General features: G+C 32.1%; 1 protein-coding gene across 1 annotated transcript in view; it reads left to right on the top strand.

Moving 5' to 3' along the window:
- The window catches only part of LOC129226818 (A-kinase anchor protein 9-like), a 145,660-nt gene that overhangs the window by 26,809 nt on the left and 92,480 nt on the right, over positions 1 to 26,371 (top strand). Inside the window, exons 6-12 of the mRNA XM_054861445.1 lie at positions 1,967 to 2,199; positions 4,145 to 4,264; positions 9,738 to 9,923; positions 11,160 to 11,363; positions 14,628 to 14,915; positions 20,921 to 21,121; positions 25,539 to 26,096. Of these exons, the coding sequence (XP_054717420.1) occupies positions 1,967 to 2,199; positions 4,145 to 4,264; positions 9,738 to 9,923; positions 11,160 to 11,363; positions 14,628 to 14,915; positions 20,921 to 21,121; positions 25,539 to 26,096 (1,790 nt within the window). The remainder of the gene's footprint in view (positions 1 to 1,966; positions 2,200 to 4,144; positions 4,265 to 9,737; positions 9,924 to 11,159; positions 11,364 to 14,627; positions 14,916 to 20,920; positions 21,122 to 25,538; positions 26,097 to 26,371) is intronic.

Genomic DNA, 26,371 nt, shown 5'->3' with positions numbered 1-26,371 from the left:
AAATACAAATTTATTTCAGGTATGATTACAATTGCTTATTAATCTTCAAAATACATTCCTCCTGCATTGATATATGAAGTTTGGCACGTCTGCCGCTCGTCAAAAGCCTGCTAGAAGTCGGTTTCCCGAATGCTTTTGAGAACCTTTGTCGTCACCTCACTAGCCGTCTTGATGGATTCGAACCAATGTCCTTTGAGCTCCCTTTTCATTTGCGGAAACAAGAAAAAGTCCAGTGAAACCATGTCTAGGCTGTGGAGGCCTCAAGCCTATGCTATCCAAAATTTCCACCTGTGACAGTTTTGTTCCTCACTCAAGACTTTCGCCACCAGATTTGCGCACACTTTCCTCATCGCAAGATCTTCTGTTATAATAATGTGGATGGTTCTGACTGAAAGATTTGTCTACTCATTAATATGTGTGATGGTTAAATGCCTGCCTAAGTCCAAAATTGCTTTCACTTTGACCACCTTGAGCAGTTTGAGCAGTCGGTGATCGTCTTCGACGAGCTCCCAGCCTTCCTTAAATATTTTGTGCCACTTAAAAACTCTTGTGAGGCATGAGGCATCATCCACATAAGCTTATTTAATAAGCTCAAGGGTCTCGGGTCGGATTTCCCGAGTTTAAAGCAAAATTTCATAGCGTTCCATGCTGCCGCGACAACACCATATAAAATATCATGTGTCATAAAAATCCACTCCATGCCCGCAGGCAACTAAATTAAAGTGTGCCTGAGGAGTGGAGGACCCCTTTATCAAGGCCAACGGATCGGAACGCCCTCTACCGCTCTGTTTAGGATACAGCAAGTCAGTCCCGATACTTATTGAACAGACCGTGTGTCATGCTTCTCTTGTTGAGTATTGTGTTGATTTTCTTAAAATTTTCTTTACAACGAATCAACTTTATAAGCTATTTTTTTCATGTTTGTAGTTCATGAAACATGTGTTCCTCTCTATAATCAGAATGAAAAAATGTGTTCTATATATCACACACGGTTAGGCTTTGCAATGCAGGACCTATTTGTGGGTTTGGACCAGCCAGTTATTGGCACCAAAATGAGTACTTACTGATGTAGTCCAATTAATTAGAATCAACTGTAATAGCAATAAATTTGAAATTTTAAGCAACACAGCAACTTCAAATGATAAAAATTCTTCTATAGAATTCTGTATCTATTTCTGTAAAATACATAGTACTATGATTAGTGTAGTTTTTATATTCCTAAGTGTTACAACAAAATGTGCAAGGTATTTTGAGACATCCTTTTTTTTTCTTTTGAGGGAGGGAAGGCGTTTAAATTTGGTACCATTTGAATTGTTTTATGCATAAACATGCTAAAATACTAACAATTTTATTATGTGTAAGAAATAAATCTTATGTGTATGAATTATATATTCAATTTAAATGTTGGACTTATTTTGAATGAACAAAATTGAAAAATCACCAAATACCGTGACACATGGTTCTCTCACAAAAAGCAGAATGTTACGCTTTTTAAAATGTATTATTGTTTTAATTCAAAATATAGCAAATTTCTAAACATAAAATTCAAGGACATTAAATCCTTTTTATCCGTTCAATAATGCTATAATATTTATGAAACATAAAGTGACAGTAATTTAGGTAATAATATAAATTCTGTATCATCTTATTTTAGTTCTTTTTGCATATGCAGAACCGATTGGCAGCTTTCTAAACTGTTGAAATAAAGATAAAGATTGCCAGATTACTCTTTTTGTTCACATTAGTCAGTGATATTTTATGTATTTAGTGTAGTGCTAAATGTAATTGTATAGCATAAAAATATTTCATAGATTTAGTTGTAGTCTGTGTTTTGTATTGCTTAAACTGGAATGAAATTCTTCATGAAACAAGCTTTGCATTAACTCGCTATGTTATAATTTCTATTCATGCTCTCTGCCCCCCCCCCCCCCCCTGCAACTATTCAATTTTGATCCCATACTTGTAGAACTTCTTCAAGAAAACTCAAGGCTATCATCTGAAAAACATGCAGTTCAAAAGAACTTAAGTAGAGAACGCCAATCTTTTATGGATCGCATGCAGGAAATGGAGGTAGAAATAGAAGAATTGAAGGCAGAAAAAGATGATCTAGTTGAAAATAAATGTAAAGAAATTAGAGATTTGAAAGCAGAAATGGAGGCCATGGAGAAGCAGCTACAGTCTAATAGAAAATTTATTGATGTAAGTGACTTTTTCAATACTTTATATGAACTAACTATATTAGCATCAAAATTAATCTAATATAAAATTCTCAGATGACTGATTCCTATCATTTAAGATTGATAAGAAATAAAAATACCATAATGGTATAGGTGTAAATATTATCTTATTATTGTAAGGGTGCAAATTGGCTATATTATCTTTATTACCACATCCTGATTTCCCTTTCTTTTTTGTATAGACATGCCTCATATAACCTAACCTAGAAAATCACCGGTCATAATGTGATGGGTGGGAATTTCTTCTCCATTTCCATTCCATTTGTAGAAACAAGAATCCCAACGTGTTGAGTTTTATTCTCGATTTGAAAAAACATAATTTGAATTCTAGAAGTTAAAACTCAAATGAATACCAAGGGCTGGATGTTATCGTATTTATATATATATATATATATATATATATATATATATATATATATATATATATATATATATATATATATATATATATTTATTTATTTATTTATTGGCTGTTTTTGTAGTTTTAGCTACCAATTCTTCTGATTCACTCAAGAAACTGCTAGATTTTGATGTTTTATCTCAAGCTCTTTAACTAACTATAACTCTCCTGAATCTTTACCAGCAATCAGGAAATTCCCTAAAAACGAGGATTTTTGCAATTTGAAGGAATTTAGGAAAATGATGGAGGGTACAGTAAAACAGTAAAATTTTGAACAAAGGGAAAAAATAAATAAATAATCTGGAAACCTGAAATTATATCTGGAACTTAAAAGCATTTGATGTCTTTGAAATTAACCTTGGGGTGACACATAATTTTATGCATATTTTTTTATTGGAAAAACACCTACTTATTTTATAACAAAAAATTATTATTGTAAATATTAAGGTGTAATTCTAAAAAAAAAAAAAAAAAAATTCATTATCAAATGTTTCATTGTCAAATTCACTAAAATTGCATCAAAATTTTTCTATTATGCCCACCCATAAATGAATGCTGAACAGCTTTTGACCCATATGCAAATGCATATGGGCAACGGAACTATTCACTTTTACCACCACTGAGTTAAATAGTATGAGTATTCTGTGACATCTGTAAGTTCATTTGTATATGAATATATTGCATAGCTCCAAGTCCTAACCTGGTAAAATCACTGTGTGATAGGAACAGCTGGCCCTCGGAGAGTGATGTAGAACAGGGGTCCCCGACCTTTTTTCACCCAAGAGCACATTCTAGAATACCGGCCGGATCGCGGGCAACACTTTTTTTTTAAATATGAGTTCATAATTCGGCAGTATAATTAAACCTATAAAAATTATTGATGGTAATATTTTTGTGTAAAATAAATAATTAATCAATATTTAAGACAAAACCTTTTAAGTATAAATTTTTTGAACTAAAAATTTGAATCTTAGAGTCAATATGAGTTTTTATTGCATTTCATTGGCTGTTACTTCGTAACTGAAATATTTTTATTGTTGTCATACAACGGTGGGTGGGCATACATAAGTGTGTGCCATGGTGCCCATGGGCATAGGTGAGGACGCCTGTTGTAGAAGGTTAGAACTTCATACGCAGAATCTGTGGGGTCTTGTGCTCCACCTTTTGGCAACTTGTCAATGTATCTCTGAAGTTGGAGATAAAAATGAGATGCTGAATTCTCTATTCACCTAATATAATGGCATGCACACAGAAAAAAAAGGCAATTTTTATAGTCAGTAAAGTTTTTCTAATGATATAGGAGAGTTCAATCTGAAATTTAAAAAACTTCAACAATGCCCCCCCCCTCCCAATAACCACTACAGTTGTGAGACACAACAACAACCAACATAATGAGTTTTGTTTTCTACTTCTCAAATATTTCTATATTTTGTATTTAATTTAAAAATCTATAAATTTTCTATTTCAAAACTTTTGCTTATTTAATGAAGCAAAAATTGTGATTTAGGAGCAAGCTGTAGAAAGGGAACAAGAGCGTGAAGAATGTTTGAAAGAAATTAGTAAACTGCAGGAATTTCTCAGAGAAAAAGAAAGAATTCAAAGCAATGAAGCTCAAATGACTAAAGAGGTAAGTTGGACATTGTGACAATTATTTTAAGCAAAGAAAAATATCTTCTTTTCAAGCTAGAGTTGGCAGGTTCCTGCCAAGGTGTTAAAAACCACTGGTAGAAACAGGGTGAACTAATGTCACATTGTGGCAAAAACTGATAGAAACTCAGAAAATAGCATTCAAGTAATTATTAGCGTACAATAGATAATGCTCAGGGCAAATAATTAAATGTTAACCAAAGTAAAATTTATTTGCAATATTATCACCATTTAAAATTAAGAAAATTCTCTCAGTACTGGTTGAACTAACAAGCTTTGTGGTCAAGGAAAAAGCGAAACTTGAAACTTTCATCTATTGCTTAGATTAATAAACTAGGCCACCATGTAGGGACTGCAGTAGTTATAAAACTTGACTGGAAAAATGTTTCAGAAAACAAGCAGGCCCAACTTTTTTTGAAAAGCTATGATTACTTTATTGTGCAAAATCTAGATTACTATTGGCTAGTAAAATTGGCACTTTCTTCTTGACCTTGTGATAATCAAAAAATGTCTTTTTAAACCTGTATAACACTTCTTTTTCATAAGCATCCTTAAGATTCTCCTCCTTTGTTACATTAATCTGAACACATCATTTATCCAGAGATGAAAACAGCCCAAAGTAAAAAAAAAAAAGAAAAATTGCGAGACTTAAAATTTGAATATATATATATATGTATATTTTACATTATGCGAAATTATATTGATACTATACTGTCTTTTAAATATTAATAGATAAATTTTTTTGTTTTTCCTACACTAGGTAGAAATGCTAACAAATGAATAAATAAAATAAGCTTGCATTTATTTAAGATTTTAACAGATATATGAATTTCATCTACCACTTTCAATTTCCCATAGCCCACAAATCTGGTGAAATTAAAACTTTATAATGTGGCATCTAACGCTGTAAAACTTCTATATAATTAAACACTTTATCCAAGCTGAATCATTGGACACTATAATTACGAAATGACGTTATCAGTGTGGCTAACCTTGGAGAAACAATTTGAGGAGCATTTTGAAATTTTGTGGAACAGCTGCGTACATTCTATAAAAATCATTAAAAAGCTAAACCCAATCTGAAACTTTTTGAGCTTTGATGGTCATTTTAAGCACAAACATTAAAAATAAATATTTTTAAATTGATAAAGTTTTAAACACTATGTCATGATTTGAGAATATAAGCATTTTTAATTTCCTATATTTTACATGTTTGTCATAATAAAATAGTACAGTATAATTAAAATAAATTTGAATTTATTAAGATCTTCAAAAGTTATATCTTTGGTAAGCGTGATAAGCATTAAAACTAGATTTGAAGAATGATGTTGGCTTAAATTAACTCGGATGGAATAGGATAAACACTTTTGAACGGCCGTGGCAGTCTTCATAAAAAAAAAGTATAAGAAGGGTTGAAAATATCAGTCTTCAAAAAGGTATTAATGTCTAAGCAGCAGAATAACATAGCAGATAAAAATGAGAGAGTGTTACAGAAGCGGATGCAATTGGATTTCAAAGATTGCACCCACTATCACTCTTCAGCATTTCCCTCTTGACTCCTATTTCACCCTCTTCGCCAACAGTGAAAAATTCCTTACTTCTTCTACTCAAGAAAGAACGTGTGCCTCAGCAAGAATCCTGATGGGAAGGTTGGAGCAGAAGGGAGGTGAGAGGGTATTTACGTGATTAATCGCTAGAAAGTGCCTGTAAAATGGGCGTGGCAAAACAATGCGCGTACAAGTCTTCAGCAAAAAGTAAAATACATACAAGAAGGGTTGAAAATAATAGTCTACAAAAAGTTATAAAGGTTTATAAATGATAGGATGGCATAATAGACAAAAATAAGCGAGTGTTATGGAAATGGATGCAATCGGATTTCAAAATGCATAAACGCTGACGCTTTCTATGTCCTTCTTGAGTCTTTTTCCCTCCCCACCCACCGAAACAAAGTTTCTTTCTTCTTTCTACCTTAGAAAGAACACGCGGGTCAGCAAAAATCCTGACGAGAAGAATGCAATCGCGATCGATCGCTTGAAAACATTCAGCGGCCGTGAAATGAAAAAAAAATACAAAAAGTGGAAAATCACGGATCGGTGAAAGATTTTCATTGAAACTTGGATTAGAAGTCTGCTGAAGAAAAGAAAAACATTAAAACTATATTTTTCAGCCTGGATTCAAACTCATACCCTTCTTATTATAAGCATGATGCTCTATCTTATCAAGCCAACGTATCTTCATTGTCACACGCTATTCATTGAAGTAATATGTAATAAAATGTAGGAAAATCACAGGTCTATTTTTTGTCATTAACCAGCACGATAAGCTTTATAATGAGGAGAAGTCGTGTAATTTGATAAAGGAATCAGAATGATTTTGTGCAGCAACAGGAAAACATGCTAGAGAAATATCTATCATTCATAGCTTGTATAATAAATAAATATGTTACATTTTATAAACTACAGTAGACTCCCGATTATCCACGGGCGGATTATCCGCAAATCAATCAACAATCACGAACATGTATTTTCGCAGTAAAAAGCAGATACCAGTGGCTCTTTCTTTTTTTTTTTTTGAAAAATTGTAAATTTACACTCAGTTGTTTTTGCTTGCTTGATTGATTTGATTTAATTTTATTATTATTAGTATTATTATTATTTTTGTGCGTTCTTCATCGTTCATACACTTGTTTGTTATTGATGTTAAGTTCGGTTGTGCAAAAATACAAAACATTTGTACTGTACTCTATATATATTTTCACTGTTTGCAGAAATTGTTATGCATCAATACAGTTAAGAATTTGAGATAGGACAATTTTTACCTGATTTGTCCCCCATTTTAGTCTTTTTGCGGTTATCCGCGATTTTTATTATCCGTGGCACTTGTGCCACCCAATTCCGCGGATAATCGGGAGTTTACTGTATAGCTTCTGTTAATATGAAAAATTATCTCTGCATAAGATCATAGAAGTGGGTGTTATATGTTTAAATTTATACAAGGTAGGCATTACATTCTAACTAATGTGTGATTTATCAACATTCAAAATATCTCTAAAAATGTTTCTCTGTTTTGTGCTAAATTTAACAAGGGCTAACATAAAAGCAAGGTATATGCAACACTATATTTTTTGTACCAACTCAAGAAAGCCAAAAAAAAAAAAAAAAGGCCTCATTAAAATGTCTAACTTTTATAGTAAGAACACATATATTGTGATATTAGTTTCTACACAAATGTATTTGCTTCTTAGGAACCAACTAAAACAATCTTCTGAACATGTGCTGTGCTTGATTTTACTCAAAATTTATTACATTTTCATTTGGGCTGGAAAGTTTCTATCCCTTTTCTACATTTTTTTTAAACACATATTCAGAAATTTTTTTTAAATCGTGAAACATATGACTTATTTATGCACACAAATTTTTTATGTTTTTGTTAGTTTATTTATTTTTTCGAATTGAAAGCAGAACAGGGCTGAATGTACAATTAATAGATTTTTTTCTCTTTTCTATTTCCTGATTTCAAAAGTTATTTTTCGGTGGTTTTTAGGTTCAATGGTTAAGATAAAATTAAGGTGTTTGATAATGAAAAACTTTCCACAATAATTTAACATTTTGAACAATTGCAAGATCTTTTAAGGCAATGTGCTTTTCTGAGTTGTCAAAACAGTTTGTCATACTTATTATCATGTAGTAGTTTTATAAATGAAACCTATAACTTTACCACTTTTGATCAAATTTTTACCAGAGTAGGCTTATTTTGCATCAGAAGTGAGCAATGTCGTTCTTTTTCATGATCCGTTCATTAGAGGTTCATTCATTTTTTTGATCTGTTCATTCAACTCGTCCATTTGAACGACTTCATTCATTCAAAAAAGTTGCAGGTGATCTCTCTGCACGACATACTCATGTACATCCGAAATGTTTCATTATATCAGTATATTCTTTGAAGGAAAAATAACCTAAGCCATCTAAAAGTAAGATAAGAAAATATGCAATTATAGTTCATTTTGTAAGATATTTCTCAGTTGCGAATGGTAAGCTATGTTTTCCGTTCCAAAAGTCTCAGGTTCCATTTCAGCATGTCAAAAAATTAAGTTATTAATTTTTTCCAGCTACAGCACTGTATATATACATATAGTATTACCAATAGCCAATAGACCACGTATAAATAGAAAAAAGTAACAAGAAATGTATCGGGTTTTTTTTAACCAAGTGTTTTTGTTTCTAACTCAACATATTGCGTTTATTTTACTTTGATAAACTATTATACATTTCACCCCCTCCCCTTGTACCACAGAACTGCAAATTGAGAGAATGAGGGATTATTTTGCCCCATGGTTTGCATATATTTCATTTCTTTCAAGGGGGAAAATATCAAAAATATCAGATGCTATTCCCCTCTCCCATCTGTTCTTCTGCAGCACCTGCTGCACAGCTATTTTTATTTTCTTAATAATTTTATTTTTATATCTTTTTCGCAGACCAGGAATGAATGCAAAAGTTATAAAGTATAGATATAACAAACAGCTTTATATTGAGCATATGTTTTGGCTAACTGTATTTTTTAGAGAAAATTTCTTAGAGTATACCAAGTTTATTTTACCCTTAAATATAGGCAGATCATCATGAAAAGTTTCATTTTTAAGTTAAACTTTCTTTTCTGCACAAGTATGGAATAAAATAATGAAAATTTTAGGAATTTTAGGACAAAACTCAAATTTTTAGGAGTTTTAGGACCAAATTTGAAATTTTAGGAATTTTAGGACAACTCCTATCCCTGGAAAAGTGATAATAGGTGTTTTTAGAAATAATTTTGGCGACAGAAAGCGTGAGAAGGATTTTAGCAGGTGCATGGGACAGGAAGTGGAAAATTCAAACATTTTGTTTGTCTACTAAACAAGTTACCCAAAACATTATTAAAGGATTAATTTGAAAATTGCAAATGAACTGCAATGGTTAAATAAAAATGATGAATAAAGCAGAAAGTAAAAAGATTCAAGATGAATATATTTTACTGCACTGAAAAAAAGAAAATTGAGATTGATTAAGAGTTAAAGATTTGAAGATGAATGTAATTTTTTAAAAAAAAGCGATTTTATCACAAGTGCATCAATGCGATGTTCAAAACTGCTCCCTGTTCAAAAGAATGGCCGATCATTTTTTTAGTGAACGAACAGATCTGTTCATTTTAAGGATTCGTTCTTTTTGACCCGTTCATTCATGAACGACACAACATCTCTATTTTACAAACTAGGCATTAGCCTACATTACGAATAAAAAAAGCATCCATTTTTCAAAGTGTAAAATTGTTAACTATTCTAAAGTTTGCCAGTATTCTAAAAATTTGGTCAGTAAAATCAGTATTTTTGACTTTCCTAAGGGTTTTACCCCTGCATTTCTACTCTTTAAAATTCTGATTTTGTTTATATCTTTTGAGATTTTCTATTCAAATTTTAGATTGAGTCTTTAGAGCAGCTGTTAAGATCTAGAATCGAAGACCACAAGAACACCATGGCGAAGAAGGATGAGCTTGAGAAAGAGCTGAGACAGTCAGTTGACAAAATTCGTGACTTGAGAGAAGTCATAGAAGAATTAGAAAAACAACTTGATGTGAAAACAAGAACTGAGAATGAATTAAAACTGGTTAGTCCATCGTATTTATATCTATTTATATTGCTCACTTCATTGTTACAGATGTGACATTTTTATGCGTATTTGCATGTTAAACCAGGAATTTTAAAACTTTCACTTTTAATTTTATATATTTGAATAGAAGTAATTATTGCATATCTCAACATAATGTATCAATTTACTAAAAAAAGGGGTTTAAAAAATAATTTATATGTCTTTTGTTTTTGACATAAAGTGATACCCAGATCACATAAAATCAATATTTGGATGCTATGATTTCTCCTCCAAAGTTCTACAGTTTAGGGTTAGTCACTTAGCTGACAAAATGGTATTTTAGCCAGAACAGAAATAAAAACTGGAAAATTGGCTGGATTTTAAAGATGTACCAAAGAACAATTTTTTTTATATTAATTCAGCCGAGATTCAAATCAAAACAGACCATTGAAAGTTAATTATATTTTTCATTAATATTAATTTAATAGTTAAAATACTCGAAGAAGACTTGGAAATGGAGGGAGCAGAATTGAACATAACTAAACAATTGAACATAAAAAAATATTGCAATAAAATGAACAATGGATTCTCAATCTGTCAGGCTCTACTCCCCTTCCCCTCCCCCATCAGACCATCATATTTGAACAATACTAGAGTACAAACAAAATTTGAAATTGAAGCCAGTTGGAATAGCTGAAACTGGTTATTAAATTAAGATACAGATTATTTTGTAAACAAAATTAAATAGTACTACACATAACTTTATTTTAAACATATTCTTATTAGAACACATGAAATCAAAGAACTAAATATAAAGAGGTTAAACGTAATCTAGGATCTAAATGAGGTAAGCATGTTATACCAGGCAATGGCATGTTGTAACATCAGGAAGATGATTACCACTGTTTGCGTTTGATACTGTAGCATACATAGACTTAGTGTGCCCCCCCCCCCCTCCTCGCACAAGATTTATAAGTTCCCCCTCCTTCCTCTTCCATATTTTTTAAAAAATTTTCAATGTGTTATTTTTTCAGAGCGTCTCCCACACACCGCCAGGGTTGCCGGGGTGCTATGTTTTAACACATTTTTTAGGAATATGGATAAAAACTTCAAAAACAGTAATAATGTCAAAAATATTTACATGTGACCCCCTTGAAATTCTTCTATGTCTTCTTTGGAAAAGCCCCAAATCGTGAAACTTTTTCTTTCACGAAATAGTTTATTAATAACTATTAAGTCTTTATACATTTACAGAAATTATCAAACATATTTGAGTCTCTTGCTAAACAAGAAAAGAATGTTATTGGTATTGATGATCTAGAAGAATTGAAGAATACACAATTTAATTCAGAATCAATTGAGCAGCTTCAGAACCTACAGGAGCAAGTGGCATCTCAGAACCAAGAAATTCAGACGATGTCCCAAAGTCAGACTTTACTGCATGAACTCAGAGGGCAGGTAAACCTCTTTTATTTGTTTAACTTTAAATGCACTTGCATTGCTTAATTTCCATTTTGCATTTGACTTTCTGTAGGTGAAATAAACCAAAACTGTTTACGTGAATAACATTCATATATTAAACCTCATTTTAGTGAATATTAGCGAACCATTGCTTGCAAGAAACTCTTCAATTAGCTTGAGCTAAACTTTGATTTTTTTAAATGTATCGTTTTATGATTAACTAGCAAAAATACCCGGCGTTGCCTGGGTCTGTAATAGTTATGAGAAACAATCGTTACTTGCCCTTGTTTTCTGTTTTAAGCGAAAGAATTTAAAACAAACCTTTTTGACGTGATTAAAAATCGAGCTTCTTCCTTACTCATTAAACTAAAATAGCAGTAAGTATAAAGAACAAAATAGTATTCATTTAGAAACGAAAGCACGACGTTTAAGCGTATACAAATTTGAAGAATTTCTGAAATATGAAATTAAACTTTACATGTTTAAAAAGATTTATCTGTTAGTACTTTTTTTACATCTAAAACCTTCTCTGTATGGCTATTGATGTACGAACTGTTTTAAAAAATGTAGCCGCCCGTGTTCCCCTTACACTTGCTTTAGTTTTTTTTGGGAAATTTCAATTATTGTGGGCACTTGGTGCGGTTTAAAATGTTACCAAATTTGCGAGAATCATTTTGGGACACCTTCGATAATACTCCCCCCTCTTACTAATTTTTATTATACAAATATTGTCGCCAGATGCAGAGATACTTTTGGTCAAAATAAAATGGCGCTACACGGTTTCAACCGAAATGTTTCCAAAATAAGTAGGAAAATTTGGCGATTGTTTGAAATTGTGCAAAAATAAAAATTTATGGAAGTTATTTTGCTCTTTATGGATTTGCCTTATTTAGTTGCTGGATTATTTTACACAGTAAAAAAAGTTTTTAAAAAAGATTCTTCGATTGGCGATATTTTGTTTAATGCTGTAAGCTGAGAAACATTATTACCTAGCCTTTGGCTTCAAAAACAGCGACAGTTGGAAAAACTACCAAATGCATCAGCTACTGAAGCTTTCTGCAAAAATTTTCGCGATATTTCTGCTGATTGATCGGATAGTGAGTAAGTGTCCAATCGGCATAAATAATAATAAAAAAACCATTAATTACATTTAAGTTTCATTTAAATGGAAAATGTTTAGCCAAATCTATTAATTTTTAGCCAATCTTGTGGAAAAACGTTACTTTAAGATTTGACTTGAGAAAAGCCTCAAAAAGTCAGACGAAACAAAAAAATATTCAACAATACAACAATTCTAGCTATCGACTGGGAGTTGAGATGATACACTAAATAATGAATTGGATTGATGAAAGCCTTCGAACAGGGAACAAAAAAGCTCATTACTCGTTTTTTATACTACTTAGAAACTTTGAACAGATGCTATCTTCAGCAGAAAAATTAGCGCTTTCGATAGACACATAATGTTAATATGTGCCCGTTTTTTTCTACCCCCATATTGGGGCATTTGTGCGAAAATTTGGACAAATTAGAATAAAAAAGGAACTATCAATCGGATTTTTTTCGAACTAGTCTATAAACCTTCCCAATACCAAACTGAACAAACGGTGAAAGTTTCAACCAAATCTGCCTGGTAGTTTCTGAGATCTTAGGGAACAAATTTACCAAACTCCATTTTTATATATATAGATTACCAATAATCAATGTGAGAATATGTGGTATATGTCAATGCAGTTGGGCAATTGTAAAAGATTACAATTGAATTGATCGCTTTCTTAGTGTTGGAAGGGATACTGGAACTGAATTTTTAGAAAAAGATCTTCCAGCACTACCAAAATTGTGTCCTCTCCTCAAATGAACCATTCAATGATGTCAAATCAATCAAAGAAGTTAACTGTGATGATGTAAATAAAAAGATTCTTGTTCTTATACCTAGAGAAGCAAAAAGTTATGCAAATTGAACCAAATAATAACTGGGGATAACTATTACATCAGCAAGCAAATACAGAACAGTTCAGTTACGGCAGCAAGAGGCAGCAGTTTCACCCAGATCCGTAACTAGAAAATAATTTCGGGGAGGGTTTAAAACTTTCATGCGGAGCTTCGCGCTATTTGTGCTAATGTTCAAGTCGTTGGGTTATCTATTATAAAAGTGTTTTATGCAATATATATACATATGAAAGACATTTCAGTTTTGGAACAATATTTTTTGGGAATTTTTAAATATAAACGAACATTTAAATGTCAAACTGAACTTTTCCGAAGGGGGGGGGGGGGTGAACCCTAAGACCCCCCCCTGTATATGGCCCTGATTTCACCCTTATTTTGGGTTTGTCAGTATGGAATACCCATAACCAAATTGCAGGTCAAAAACCTCATATAGAAGCAGTCTACACTCCGTTAGCTAAAAGCATTTTAGCACACCAGTGTTAGGATCTGCAAGAGGGCCTGATTAAAATATAGGGGGCAGGGGTCCAAGGCCAAATGCTTTTGTGGGGTCCCTTTGTATACAAAAATTACAATTTTAGCCATTTGTAGGTCCCCTAAAGGGGCGGGGTGAATGCCACGAATAGTTAGCCTATCCAATAATCAGGCCCTGTTTGCATGCATTGCTGACATATTTTTCAAGAAGTTACATGGAGAACTATCTGGTACTATTCTCACCTTACAACATTATAAGGCATTACTTGTATAGCCTTTAAGCATAAGAATTTTTTTCCCTCAAAAGTCAGGGTTTGTTGATTTTAATCAGCTTGATTTAAATCATGATTAAAATTATAATTTAAATCAAGTGGTTTTTTTTAGAAAAATCATTGATTTGAAGTAATTGATTTAAATTATAGTAAAGTCATATTTTAAATATGATTTGTCAGTCATATTTAAAAACCTTCAGTTTTAATTGAAGCCAACATTTAACAGCAAATAATTGCTATTTAACACCTGTATGCTGCTGAAATAAATTGCATTTTACGTTCTAAATGAGAAACTGTCTTCTGGTCTTATGCGAAACTTATAGGGTACGTTCACTCTGGCCTGCTCAAGAGGTCTCTGTTTTCCTTGTTTTGGCAGCAGTGACCTGGCCACTCTGTAACTCTTACAACATCTCTATGATGATAGTGCCCATCTTACTAGTTTCAATAGCATATTCACATGCCTTTTCTTATAAATATTTTCTATTACAGAAAGTAGCTGACCATTCATTATTTGGATTCTAAAGCTTGTAATCCGCAGTTCATATCCTCCTCCATTATTGTATTCTTTCAGATCCATTTCTTGGAAGCAAAAGTAGACCAGCGAGTTTGTCAGTTGGAATCCTCTCAGAGGACCAGTCCGATACAAAGTGAGGATGCCTCTCCATCCAGCTCCCAAGACAGTGAGTGCTTGCATATCCCTTGCGAGGATGGTTGGGAAATGTCTCCACGATCCGTCCACTGGCTGGAAGTGAGGAGATTAGAAGAAAAAATTGGTCGCTTAATTCATGTTGACGAAGACCTTCTCAGAAAGAATCAAGATTTAGAAGTTCAAATCAAGAAAATAAGGTCATCATATAGTGTGAGTGCTTTTTCAATATTTTTTTAGCTTTTATGTAGTTCTAGTCGGCAAATTTTGGACAATACAAGGTCGTAAAACTTTAGATGTTGAAAACTTGGGGACAATTGGAAAATTTCTGAGAGTTTCAGTTATTGAAATCTTCCTGCAAGTTTATCAAGAATCGGGGTTGACTGAGTAATACATTATGGCCAAGAAGTAGAAGTTGTTGATATATATATATATATATATATATATATATATATATATATATATATATATATATAAAATTAAGCAAACAGAATTTCAAATATTAAACAATTTATATATAATTAATGATGATAAAAAGGAAAATTGCAAACAGCTATTAAATAGGAAAAGATAAAGTATGAATCCAGAGCTCATCAGCCGTGGAGGATTCATTAATTATGGTCAAAAGACCAAAAATTTAACTATGAACTAAAAGAGAATGTTTAAGTTCCCTTACATTCAATATAGAGTGACATTGGGCAAAAGCACCACTTGCTAAACTAAAAACAATAAACTAGAGCTCAAACCTAAAACTAAAAGCAGGGGGTTTCGCCTCGACTAATTAGGAAAACAAGTTCCGATAATTAGCCATCCACGGGACAGTACCTGCCTATAACAAAATTATCTTACCTTGAAATCCATATAATAAGAGCCAGATCCGATGTTCAACCTGATAAAAATCCTTTCCAGTTGTCAACGTAAAAATAAAAATAAAATCATTCAAAAGATCAATCCAGAGACATACCAGTCGCCTGTTTCCCACGTGTAAAATTCATTCACTCTGGTGATTCATAAAAAATGGTTTGTCATGGTTGTATCATACGTTTACACAGTTAAACAGTTTCAAAAGAAGCAAAATGCTCATCAAAGGCTATACTTAAGCAAATGTTTTCAACCAGATTTTTAGGGAAGTTATTATTAAAAAGTATGTTTTTGAGTACTGAAATTTCTTGATTAAATGCTGAAATGGTATTGCAAATTCTTTTTATTCTGATAGCTTGCGAAACAATGATTCCAATAAAAACCTTTTTACTTAAGCAGGAGAAAAAATCTTGTAAGCTGTTAACTGTGAAATTAAATTCGCGCCTTTTATCATAGATTGTAGTGGAACAATTTGAGTCAATTTGTATGTTGATATCCAGGAAATTAAAGCTATTTTGATTCGAACTAGTCTTTTTGAGCGTTAATGAACTATGATAAATAGTTTTGCTAAGTTCAGAAAAATTCGAAAAATTTATACACAAAAGGTCATTGATGTACCTGTAACAAAGAGGTGTAGAGGAAGGATTGTCAATTAAATATTTTTTCTCATAATATAAAAGAAAAAGGTTGGCTAATGTAGAGCTAAAATTAGCTCCCATGGCAATGCCATTAATTTGTAGAAAACATGAATTACCATTTTTGAAAAAATTATTGAAAATACAAAATTTAAAAAGACCAAGAAAAAACAATTCATTAAAATCAAGGGAATCCTTGTCCGAATTAAAAAGTTCTGACACAGAGGAAAAAAGTTCAATGAATGGGATATTGGTGAAGAAGTTTTCAATATCAAAAGTTTCTAAGTTATTTATATCAAGCATATTAAGTAAATTGATCACTTCTACACTATTATTAACAATCCAAAACCAATTCTTTTGTTGAAGTTTAAGTTGTTCTAGAATTTTTTTGAGAAACTGTTCAAGTTTTACACTCAGATTTTTTCCGATGGTGTTGGTGGCAGAGCATATAAAACGAAATCCAACAGGTGTTTTATTAAATTTTGGAATTGCATATAAGTAAGGTAAGTTAACAGAATCAGGACGTGGCAATTTAAAAAGTTTGTAAGCAGCAGCAAATTTTTTTATGATGGAGGATTCATTAAGTTTGGAGGAATTATAAGTGGTGGTTTTTTCTAGTTTATTTTTCAAAATATTAGCATATAATTTTTTGCAGCATATAGAGTAATTAGAACTGGCTTTATCAACAACTGTAAAGACAAAGGCTTTTTTAAACTCATTAATGGCATTATTTTCATCAGCAGAGAGATGGAAGTATGAAGATTCTGTGTTGACAATATCATGTAAACGTGAATTCAATTCAATTAAAAAGTGGTGTCTATATTCAAGAAATGCATTAAGTGGAACATTAAAACTGTAGGAGATTTTTCTTTAAAAATATTCAAGTTCAAATGTAAGCTTATTATAAGCTTTCAGGAAATTAATACGAAAATTAGGCCGATATTTAGTACCCAAACTAAAACGCTTAATGAGTTTCAGACCTCCCAACTCTCCCGTTTTTCACGGGAGACTCCCGTTTTTTACTCCATTCTCCCGGTTGTACGTTTGAGTATCCATTTCTCCCGTTTTTTTTTTATTCTTTTCGGGTTTTTCCTTTTTTTTAAATTAAATTAAACTTAATTTTCTTCCTTAAAATAGTTACTCACAGCCCTAATAGATGGCGTGGCTAGCAGAGCAAACCCGCACTGCTCAGTGAGCTCACGTTCGACGAGCACGACCGGTTAGTTAATCACGTGACAGCTAATGATCATGTGCTCCAATCAACTAATCAACTGCTTAGAATGGTAACAGATGCGGTAACCGGTTGATCATAGAACCCGGCGGTTAGTAACTGGTTACTTTCCGATCGACCGATGAGGTTCGTCGAACGCAAGGTGAGCGGCAAACATCCGATGGGTGCATTCGGAGTGTCGACCGAAATGCTTCCGGAGATGATGTTTTGGTTTAACTCTACGTTCGCACTTCCACTTCTATCTCACGCATGCGCTATTGCCGTTTTCGCGGTATTGTTCAGTTTTCAGACGCATGCTAACTAAGCCGCGTGTTTTCATCTTGATCTACAGCGTGCGTTGTAGTTTAACATTCATCTTTAGTGATGCCTGAAAGAAAGAAATATCTACAAACAAAAAGAGCGATTGTACGAGTGAATTCTCTTTCATGAAAAAATCAAGTAAATACTTGTTATAACAGTGTGTTTTACTTATTATAGCATCGTTTAAAATCTCCCTTTTTCTCCCTTAAAACTTTGACTGGATCTCCCGTTTTTTTTTTTTTTCATAAAGTTGGCAAGTCTGGAGTTTTTTGTTTTGTAAAAAATTTAAATCACCGGTCAGAATATGACCAAGAGTTGAAGAAGATGGAATTAGAGAAATTAGCACAGTTGCAATCAAAGTCCAAATATTTATCAAAATTTTTAGCAACTTCTTGATAGTTTAGAATTTTTTTCGAGGAAGGAGGATTGAATTTGTAGCTGAAGACAAATTTGTAGATCCTTGATGGGAAAAAAATCCAAAAGTTTACTGTGTAGTTTTGAAAATTTTAAATAGTCGAAGGATTTTTGCAAAAAACTAAAAGTACAGTAGTAGGTTTGATGTTGTTGAGTAGAACCCACTTTGTAGATCAGAAGATCATAACAAAGAAATTCAAAGTGTGTATTTTTAAAAAGGTAGTTTGGAAGGAAATTTTTGAGTTTTTTTAGAAATTTAAGTTTTAGACTAAAAAGAAATTTCCTTACATTTTCTGTGTCATAAGAATGACAAAATGAATTTTCAAGCTTATCTAGAATATCAATGGGCGAAAAAATGCGGAAACGAGGAGGAGATTTTCTAGATCCTCTATTAAAATGAGAAGTACTAGTATTATTTCCAAATCTAAACAGTGAATAAATACTAAGATTTTTAGATGAGTTATGGTATGCTGTATATAATTTATTATCAAGGGAAGAATTTAACCCATAAGAGAAAATAGATTTGAATTGCAGAATAAAATGAGATTCTAGTGAAAGTCTCTTCTCCAGAGAGTGTTCAAAACCTAGAATTGAAATCGAAATATTGTCAAAACTGTGAAATTGAAAGTGCTGAAGTTCTTTGTCTTCTTTGTTTTTGAACGAAAGTATATCATGTCTGTGATTGTTGATACGAATATTTAGTGAATTCCTAGTTTGTCCAATATAACAGAGATTTCAAGAAAGACATTTAATAAGATAAACAAGATGATGTTGCTTTCAAAAGTTACCCTCAAAATGAACACTAGCTTCAGTGTCAGCCAAAGATCAAATTTTACAACGATTATTTGTACATAAACCCATAATAAAGAAAGAAGGTGCGGTAAGATAATTTATATAGCAACAGGACAAGTACATCGTGGAATCGACGAAACCCGAAAATTAAAAGAACAAAACAGAAGCACAGCAAACACCCAGTATGCAAATTAGAAGGCGCAAAGCAGCACAAAATTAATTACATACAAGATAATAATGATAATAAAAATAATAAAAGTGAAAAATATTGAAAAGACCACACCAAAAGCCCATAGATGCGCAACGCAGCAAAACTAAAAAGCCAAGTAAATATAAAATTAAGCAAACAGAATTTTAAATATTAAACAAATTATGTATAATTAATGATGATAAAAAGGAAAATTGCAAACAGCTATTAAATAGGAAAAGATAAAGTATGAATCCAGAGCTCATCAGCTGTGGAGGATTCATTAATTATGGTCAAAAGACCAAAAATTTAACTATGAACTAAAAGAGAATGTTTAAGCTCCAGTACATTCAATATAGAGTAACATTAGGCAAAAGCACCACTTGCTAAACTAAAAACAATAAACTAGAGCTCAAACCTAAAACTAAAAGCAGGGGGTTTCGCCTTGACTAATTAGGGAAACAAGTTCCGATAATTAGCCATCCACGGTACTGGAGCTTAAACATTCTCTTTTAGTTCATAGTTAAATTTTTGGTCTTTTGACCATAATTAATGAATCCTCCACGGCTGATGAGCTCTGGATTCATACTTTATCTTTTCCTATTTAATAGCTGTTTGCAATTTTCCTTTTTATCATCATTAATTATATATAATTTGTTTAATATTTGAAATTCTGTTTGCTTAATTTTATATTTACTTGGCTTTTTAGTTTTGCTGCATTGTGCATCTATGGGCTTTTGGTGTGGTCTTTTCAATATTTTTCACTTTTATTATTTTTATTATATATATATATATATATATATATATATATATATATATATATATATATATATATATATATATATATATATATATATATATATATATATATGCATATATATATATATGCATATATATATATGGTTTTTTTTTTCTAAATTTAAAATAAAATAAAAAGGGTTTGAAATAATACCTTCTCTTTTTTGTAACGTAGAGATGACAGTTTTTTTTTTTTTTTTTGGCAGTTTATAGCTTCCAAAATGGTTACTATTCAATTCCAAATTTTATTGCATGTATTGCATATAGGGTAATGAATTAATTGTTTTAGAGCCTAAAAGCCCAAAGTAGTTTGTACTAGACTCTTATATATAATTCTAAAAGAATATTCATGCATTTGTTTTCAGCAAAATATAATCTACTAACGACAAAATGACTCCCTGTCTTGACGAAAACATGTCGCAATGTAAGTAAGTATTTAAAGATCAAGATAAGCTTTGGTTAAGAAGATGAAAACAACTTTAAATGAGAAATTAATGGGTGTTCTAATTATTCCTCAAACTTTCAGTCTTGTGCAGCTTTTTGGGGGTTTTAATATGATGCAAAAATTGAATAAGTATGACATTTCTTCAATAAAACAGTCTCAAGATTAGGATTTTCTTTAAAATTGGAATACAAATCTAAAAGGAAAAAAAAAATCTAGATGAAAGGTACCCTATGTCTTATTCTGCACCCCTACAGCATGTATACAAAATTTCAATGTGATCAGTTGTGTAGTTAAATCGTGAAAACGTAACAAGAAGAGAAGTCACTTTCTCATTTATAATATAAGTAGGAATTTATTTACTACAATAAGTAAATATTTTTATAAAATAACAATGATGCATGATACATTTTTGGAAAAATAGCAGTCCATATTTGAGAGATTTTGATATCGGTAAAAGTCTTATAATCATACTTATTTATTTTTCTTTCAGCTTCATAATTTTATATATTTAGTTCTGACTTCCTGTGTAATGATTCTTCCAATATGATAATTTAGGAATGTGAGCATGAAAACATGGCCCTTCAAGAGAAGTTGTCTCAACAGTTACTTCAAATATCTCGTTTGACCTCACTCATAGATGAACAGAAATATCGAAGTGGCACTCCTCAGAAAAACCCGTTTACTGCTGAGAAGTTGGAAGAGCTCCAGGAAGCATTTGAAAAGCAGCTAGAAATTAACAAGAAAATGATGTCAGAGGTATATGTCTTTTATTTTTGAGAATCAACCAATGCCTCCATAATACGGGGGTTATTAGGTGGTTATGCTTATTGGCCTTTACCGCTTCTGTTTCAGTAACAGAAAAGTTACTGGATCTACTTCAGCCCTGAGTAATCAGATGTATCGTAGTAACCAACTTATGTCTGACACATGATATGCAACTGATTTAGGGTTGACTGGTTAAATTGTGAAGGACGACTATAACTTAAATAACTTTAATATTTACATTAATATTATGAAAGAAAACTAATACAGTGAAACCTGTGTAAGTTGACCACTTGCGGTGCAGTACTTTGGTGGTCAACTTAGACAGGTGGTCAACTTATAAAGGGGGTAATTGTTTTTTTTTTTTTGACATTTCTTGCACCATGTATTCATTTTTCGACTAATTGACACTTACTCTTTCTGTTCAACTCACTTTAATTGTTTAACATTACTTCGAAACAAAAATTTAAAATGTTATTCAAATATTTTTAGAGAATTTCCCCAGAATGACGTATAATGAATGAGTCATGTAAATTTAAAATTTCAGTAAATTGATCAAAAAAAAAACCTTATATCTTATTGTTTATGAAAAGTTACTTATTTGATATTAATAGTTCTTAAAAATCCATAGCTTTTCAAAAATAACAAATTTTTCCCTATTTTTTTCTCATATACATTTATAACCATGACAATCTATTGTTCAACAAAATAATTCCTTATTGAAGTTTGGCGCACTTATTAGACACTAGTTTTAGAATTTCCATATGTGTCAGCTAATTTTCTCTCGATTTCTCCCATTTCAATTAATTTTAATATTTCATACTTTTTATCAATCTCAAGTTCAACTAACTTTCTTTTTGAAACTATTTTATGTAAAACTATAACACAAAGAACAACAAGATGGACTCTCATAGTTCAAAAAGGCAATTGAAAATGAAAATGTCCTATGTCTTAATCCCTTGCGCCAGAAATACTGCAATGCAAGTAACTTTACTCTTCAGCATAATTCCAGTGTTGCCACAAAATATCACAACGGGGAAAAAATACTTTTTACTTTTCTACTGACGCATGTTTAAATTGAACAAATAGTACAAAAGGCCATCTCAAACAGAACAACAAAAGAAAAATAAGTTTGGAGAAAATAAGTGTTCTTAGTAGTTTTCCCATGTGGTTAAACTCACAAGTAGGTTTAGTTATGCTGCTGTTTTATTTAGTTGGTAAAATGCTTGTCTGGCATTGAAAATATTCTTGGAAAGCTATAAAATAAATAATAATGTAAAATAAAATAATTTGCTACATTATGTTTTAAAAAATAAACCAAGTGGTCAACTTACAAAGGGTTTTTTACAATACTACGAACCAAATTTGGTGTACATTAGTGGTCAAGATAGACAGGTGATCAAGATAGAGAGGTGGTCAAGTTACAAAGGTTTTCCTTCATTACATAAGATAGGGTAAATTCCGTTCCTGACAAAAGCGGTCAACATAGACAGGTGGTCAACTTACAAAGGTGGTCAACTTTACAGGTTTTACTGTATTATAATTTTTTTCCTATTATTTCTCATGTGCTATTTTTAAAAAATTGAGAAATTTGTGACCAATGTTATACAAGGAGAATTGTGAGCATTAAAAATGAAGGTATCATTTCCAAAGAAGAGTAAAAGGGAACATCTTGAATAGAGCTTTATTTGCATTCACCACATTCTTTTATAATACATTCTAAATGGCATTTCGGATGCCATTCACAATTACCCCAAAAATCATGCGATTTACAAATCTGTTCCGGGTAATTGTGAATGTCTTATACAATTTTTATTTTTGCAAAGAATTTGTTAAAATTTTGTGTGGTACATTCTAAATGATGTAAAAAATTGAATATAAGTTCTAAAATATTGTAACGGATTCGGTGCGACTTCCACTTTCTTGAAATGAAGACACAGTTCTTGATAAAAACACAGGAGCTTTATTTACACTATGTACAGGAGAAATGGTTAACAACTGCTAAAATAATCATCAGCAATTAAGCAATTATCACACAACACCGTAAACTCAACATTTACACCCGTATTTACTTCCAAATACGAAAACAACACAGCGAAATGCCTCGCAATAAACAGAGCAAATACGCTCTCAGTTCGAAATCTCAATCGAAACTGAACTTTTTATCACGCGGGATCCTTTATAAACATCGAAAGAAATCTCTCAAATATTCCAAACGCTTCTAGAAAATAGTAGACCGTTATCAAATTTTATCAATGAACAAAAAAGAAATAGGGGGGTCGTATACTTTAGCCGAATGAAAAGGGGTTGTATATTCATTACGGGAAACTATTTACAGGTTACGTTACTACAATAATTACTATTTACAGAATTTGTAACATTGCCCCCTTCCTAAGGACTGCACGTCCCGGGCAGTACAATCCCCAGAAAGGGTGTAAACTTCTATCACAAGTTCACAAATACAGACATTAAATAATATCCAATAATGCATAGGAAACACAATTATAACAAGAAATACAGTAGTACCTCCTGTAAGGGACACCTCCGAATAAGGGACACCTCTATTTAAGGGACACTTTTGCTGGTCCCAGTCCCTTTGAATAGAGACTCCAATGTATTTACCTCTCATTAAGGGACACTCTATTTAAGGGACACTTTTGCTGGTCCCAGTCCCTTTGAATAGAGACTCCAATGTATTTACCTCTCATTAAGGGACACTCTATTTAAGGGACACTCAAAGAAACGAAAAAACAAAAATTAATGCATAAATGGATAAAAAATATTGAATTTTCTAGAATTCAAGTTCCACTTTTTCTGAACAAACTAACTGGGGAATAATGGTATAGGTTTCAAAACATGAACAAAGAAAAAGTACTATTATCACACTAAAATGTTAGCTGAAAACTACTCCCAAATGCTTTCCCCATTCATGTGGGTTCAGCACTGACAACTTGAGCACCGACCTTGACATTTTCTATTCATAACAGGAAAGTGCATACTATTGCTCTAGAAGGGGCAAGGGGTGAAATTATCTGCAAGGTGTTTCTTACAAAGTGTGGATCTGGATTACTTCTGGTTGATTTTGCTTTTGTTCTCACCCTCACTCATACTCATCTTTTAAATTCTTATCTCAAGTTTTGAGAATGCCTTTGAAAAAGCTCCACAGGTGTCTCAGAATGTACACTGGTGTATTCAACTCTAAGCAGATTTCACTAGCAAGTCAGGGGGGAGAGGTGTTGTTCAGAAGAGTTTGATAAGGTTTCTTATGAGAAGGAAAAGGCTGTATGCATAGAATGTTGCTTACTAACAATCAAGAATGGAGAAGGCAGGGATTATCTTGACTGATTGGCCTAGTCACTATTCTAAATGGCTAAATTTAGATTCGGTAGGAAAAAGGAGATTTTTTGCTTTTAATGTCCTGTCACCAGTCAGGTAGGTCATATAGAGCTCTGTTGCTGAGAGGAATTTGTTTAGTTTTCAAGCTTTAATTCTAGCCATGGCTTCTAAAAGAAAAAGATTAACTTTGAAAGAAAAGATTGAAGTAATAAATGTGGCAGAAAATGAAAAACTAAGCTTAAGGGATTTAGGTGAGAAATTTAAAATAAGTAAAAACCAAGTAAGTAATGTGCTAAAGGAAAAAGAAGAAATAAAAAGATTGTGGATTACAAATTCAAATGAAAATTCTAAAACTGTTAAGTTTAGGAAAACTGAAGGAGAAGATATTGATCAAATAGTTTTTAAATGGTTTTCGGCTATTAGAGGAAAGAACATTCCAGTTAGTGGAGTACTGTTGCAAGAAAAGGCGAAAGAAGTTGCCGAAAGTTTAGGATTGCAGAACTTTAAGGCCTCTAATGGATGGCTGGAGAAGTTTAAACTACGTCATAATGTTACTTTTAAAACTGTTTGTATGGAAGAAAAATCTGTAGATTTGCAGTGTGTTACAGAATGGCTGGAAATATTGACAGAAATTTGTGAAGGTTATGAAGCTAAGGACATATACAATGCTGATGAAACTGGACTGTTTTTCAGAGTTTTGCCAAATAAAACCTTATGTTTTAAAGGAGAAAAGTGTTCTGGCGGAAAAAGTTCAAAGGAACGGTTAACTGTGTTACTCTGCTGTAACTCGGAAGGAGAATATGAAGTACCACTTGTAATTGGTAAGGCAAAAAAACCTAGATGTTTCAAAAACATTAACCCAAAAACCTTGTCAGTTCAGTGGTATTTCAACAGAAAGGCATGGATGACTCAAAATATAATGATAGAATGGCTAACTGCTCTTGATGACAAAATGTGCAAAACAAATAGGAAGATTTTGTTATTTCTTGACAATTGTAGAGCACATCCACAAAATTTAAAATTGAAGGCTGTGAAATTGGTATTTTTTCCACCAAATGCTACATCTGTGTTGCAGCCTTTAGACCAAAGCATTATTCAAAACTTTAAAGTTGGATATAGGAAATTGTTTTTAAGGCATGTTATTTCGCAAGCTTCCAGTGAAAACAGTGCTCAGCTCGCAAAGTCCGTGAATGTATCGAATGCAATCCAGTGGATCACTAAAGCGGTTTCCTCAATATCCAAAAGTTGCGTTCAGAACTGTTTTAAAAAAGCAGGCTTTAAAATCCAAGATGTAATAGTCAATGAAAGTAACAACGAAGAAAATGAACTCTCCGAACTTGCTCGAGTCACTGGCTGTGATATTCCGATTAACGATTATATAGCGATAGATGAAAATTTATGCACTAATGACACCAATGAGGATATCACTGATTTCATCTCTGAGAAATTTGAAGATGCAGGAGGAAGTCTTCCAGAGGATCTTGAAAGTAGTGAGGAAGAAGAAGAGCCAGAAGAAGATTGCAAAATCAAAAATTATAGTGATGCTTTAAGACATATCACACAGTTGCAAAAGTTTATGTTGATAAATGGTGACAGTGAAGGACTCGGACTCATTAGCGACTTTAGTATACATGTACAGAAAAATGCGTCTAAATTACGTGCTGCAAAACAAACCCTTGTAACAGATTACTTTAAATAAATATCTGTAAGTACTTTTCATCACTAAATTTTTGCTAAAATTAATTTTTTCTAAATAAATAACTTAAAATTCAAAATATTTTCAAACTTTATTTAATACTAGCGCTACCCGGACGACTTAGCCTGTACTAGAAAATTAAAAGGGCATTTTAAAAATTATTATTGAATTCTTATTAATTATTATTGTATAACGTTAATGCTCTATTTAAT

This window comes from Uloborus diversus, chromosome 7, assembly GCF_026930045.1.
Source record: "Uloborus diversus isolate 005 chromosome 7, Udiv.v.3.1, whole genome shotgun sequence".
In the NCBI taxonomy this organism is placed as follows: domain Eukaryota; kingdom Metazoa; phylum Arthropoda; class Arachnida; order Araneae; family Uloboridae; genus Uloborus; species Uloborus diversus.
The sequence above is the reverse complement of the archived record's forward strand: the minus strand, read 5'-3'. Positions and strand labels throughout refer to the sequence as shown.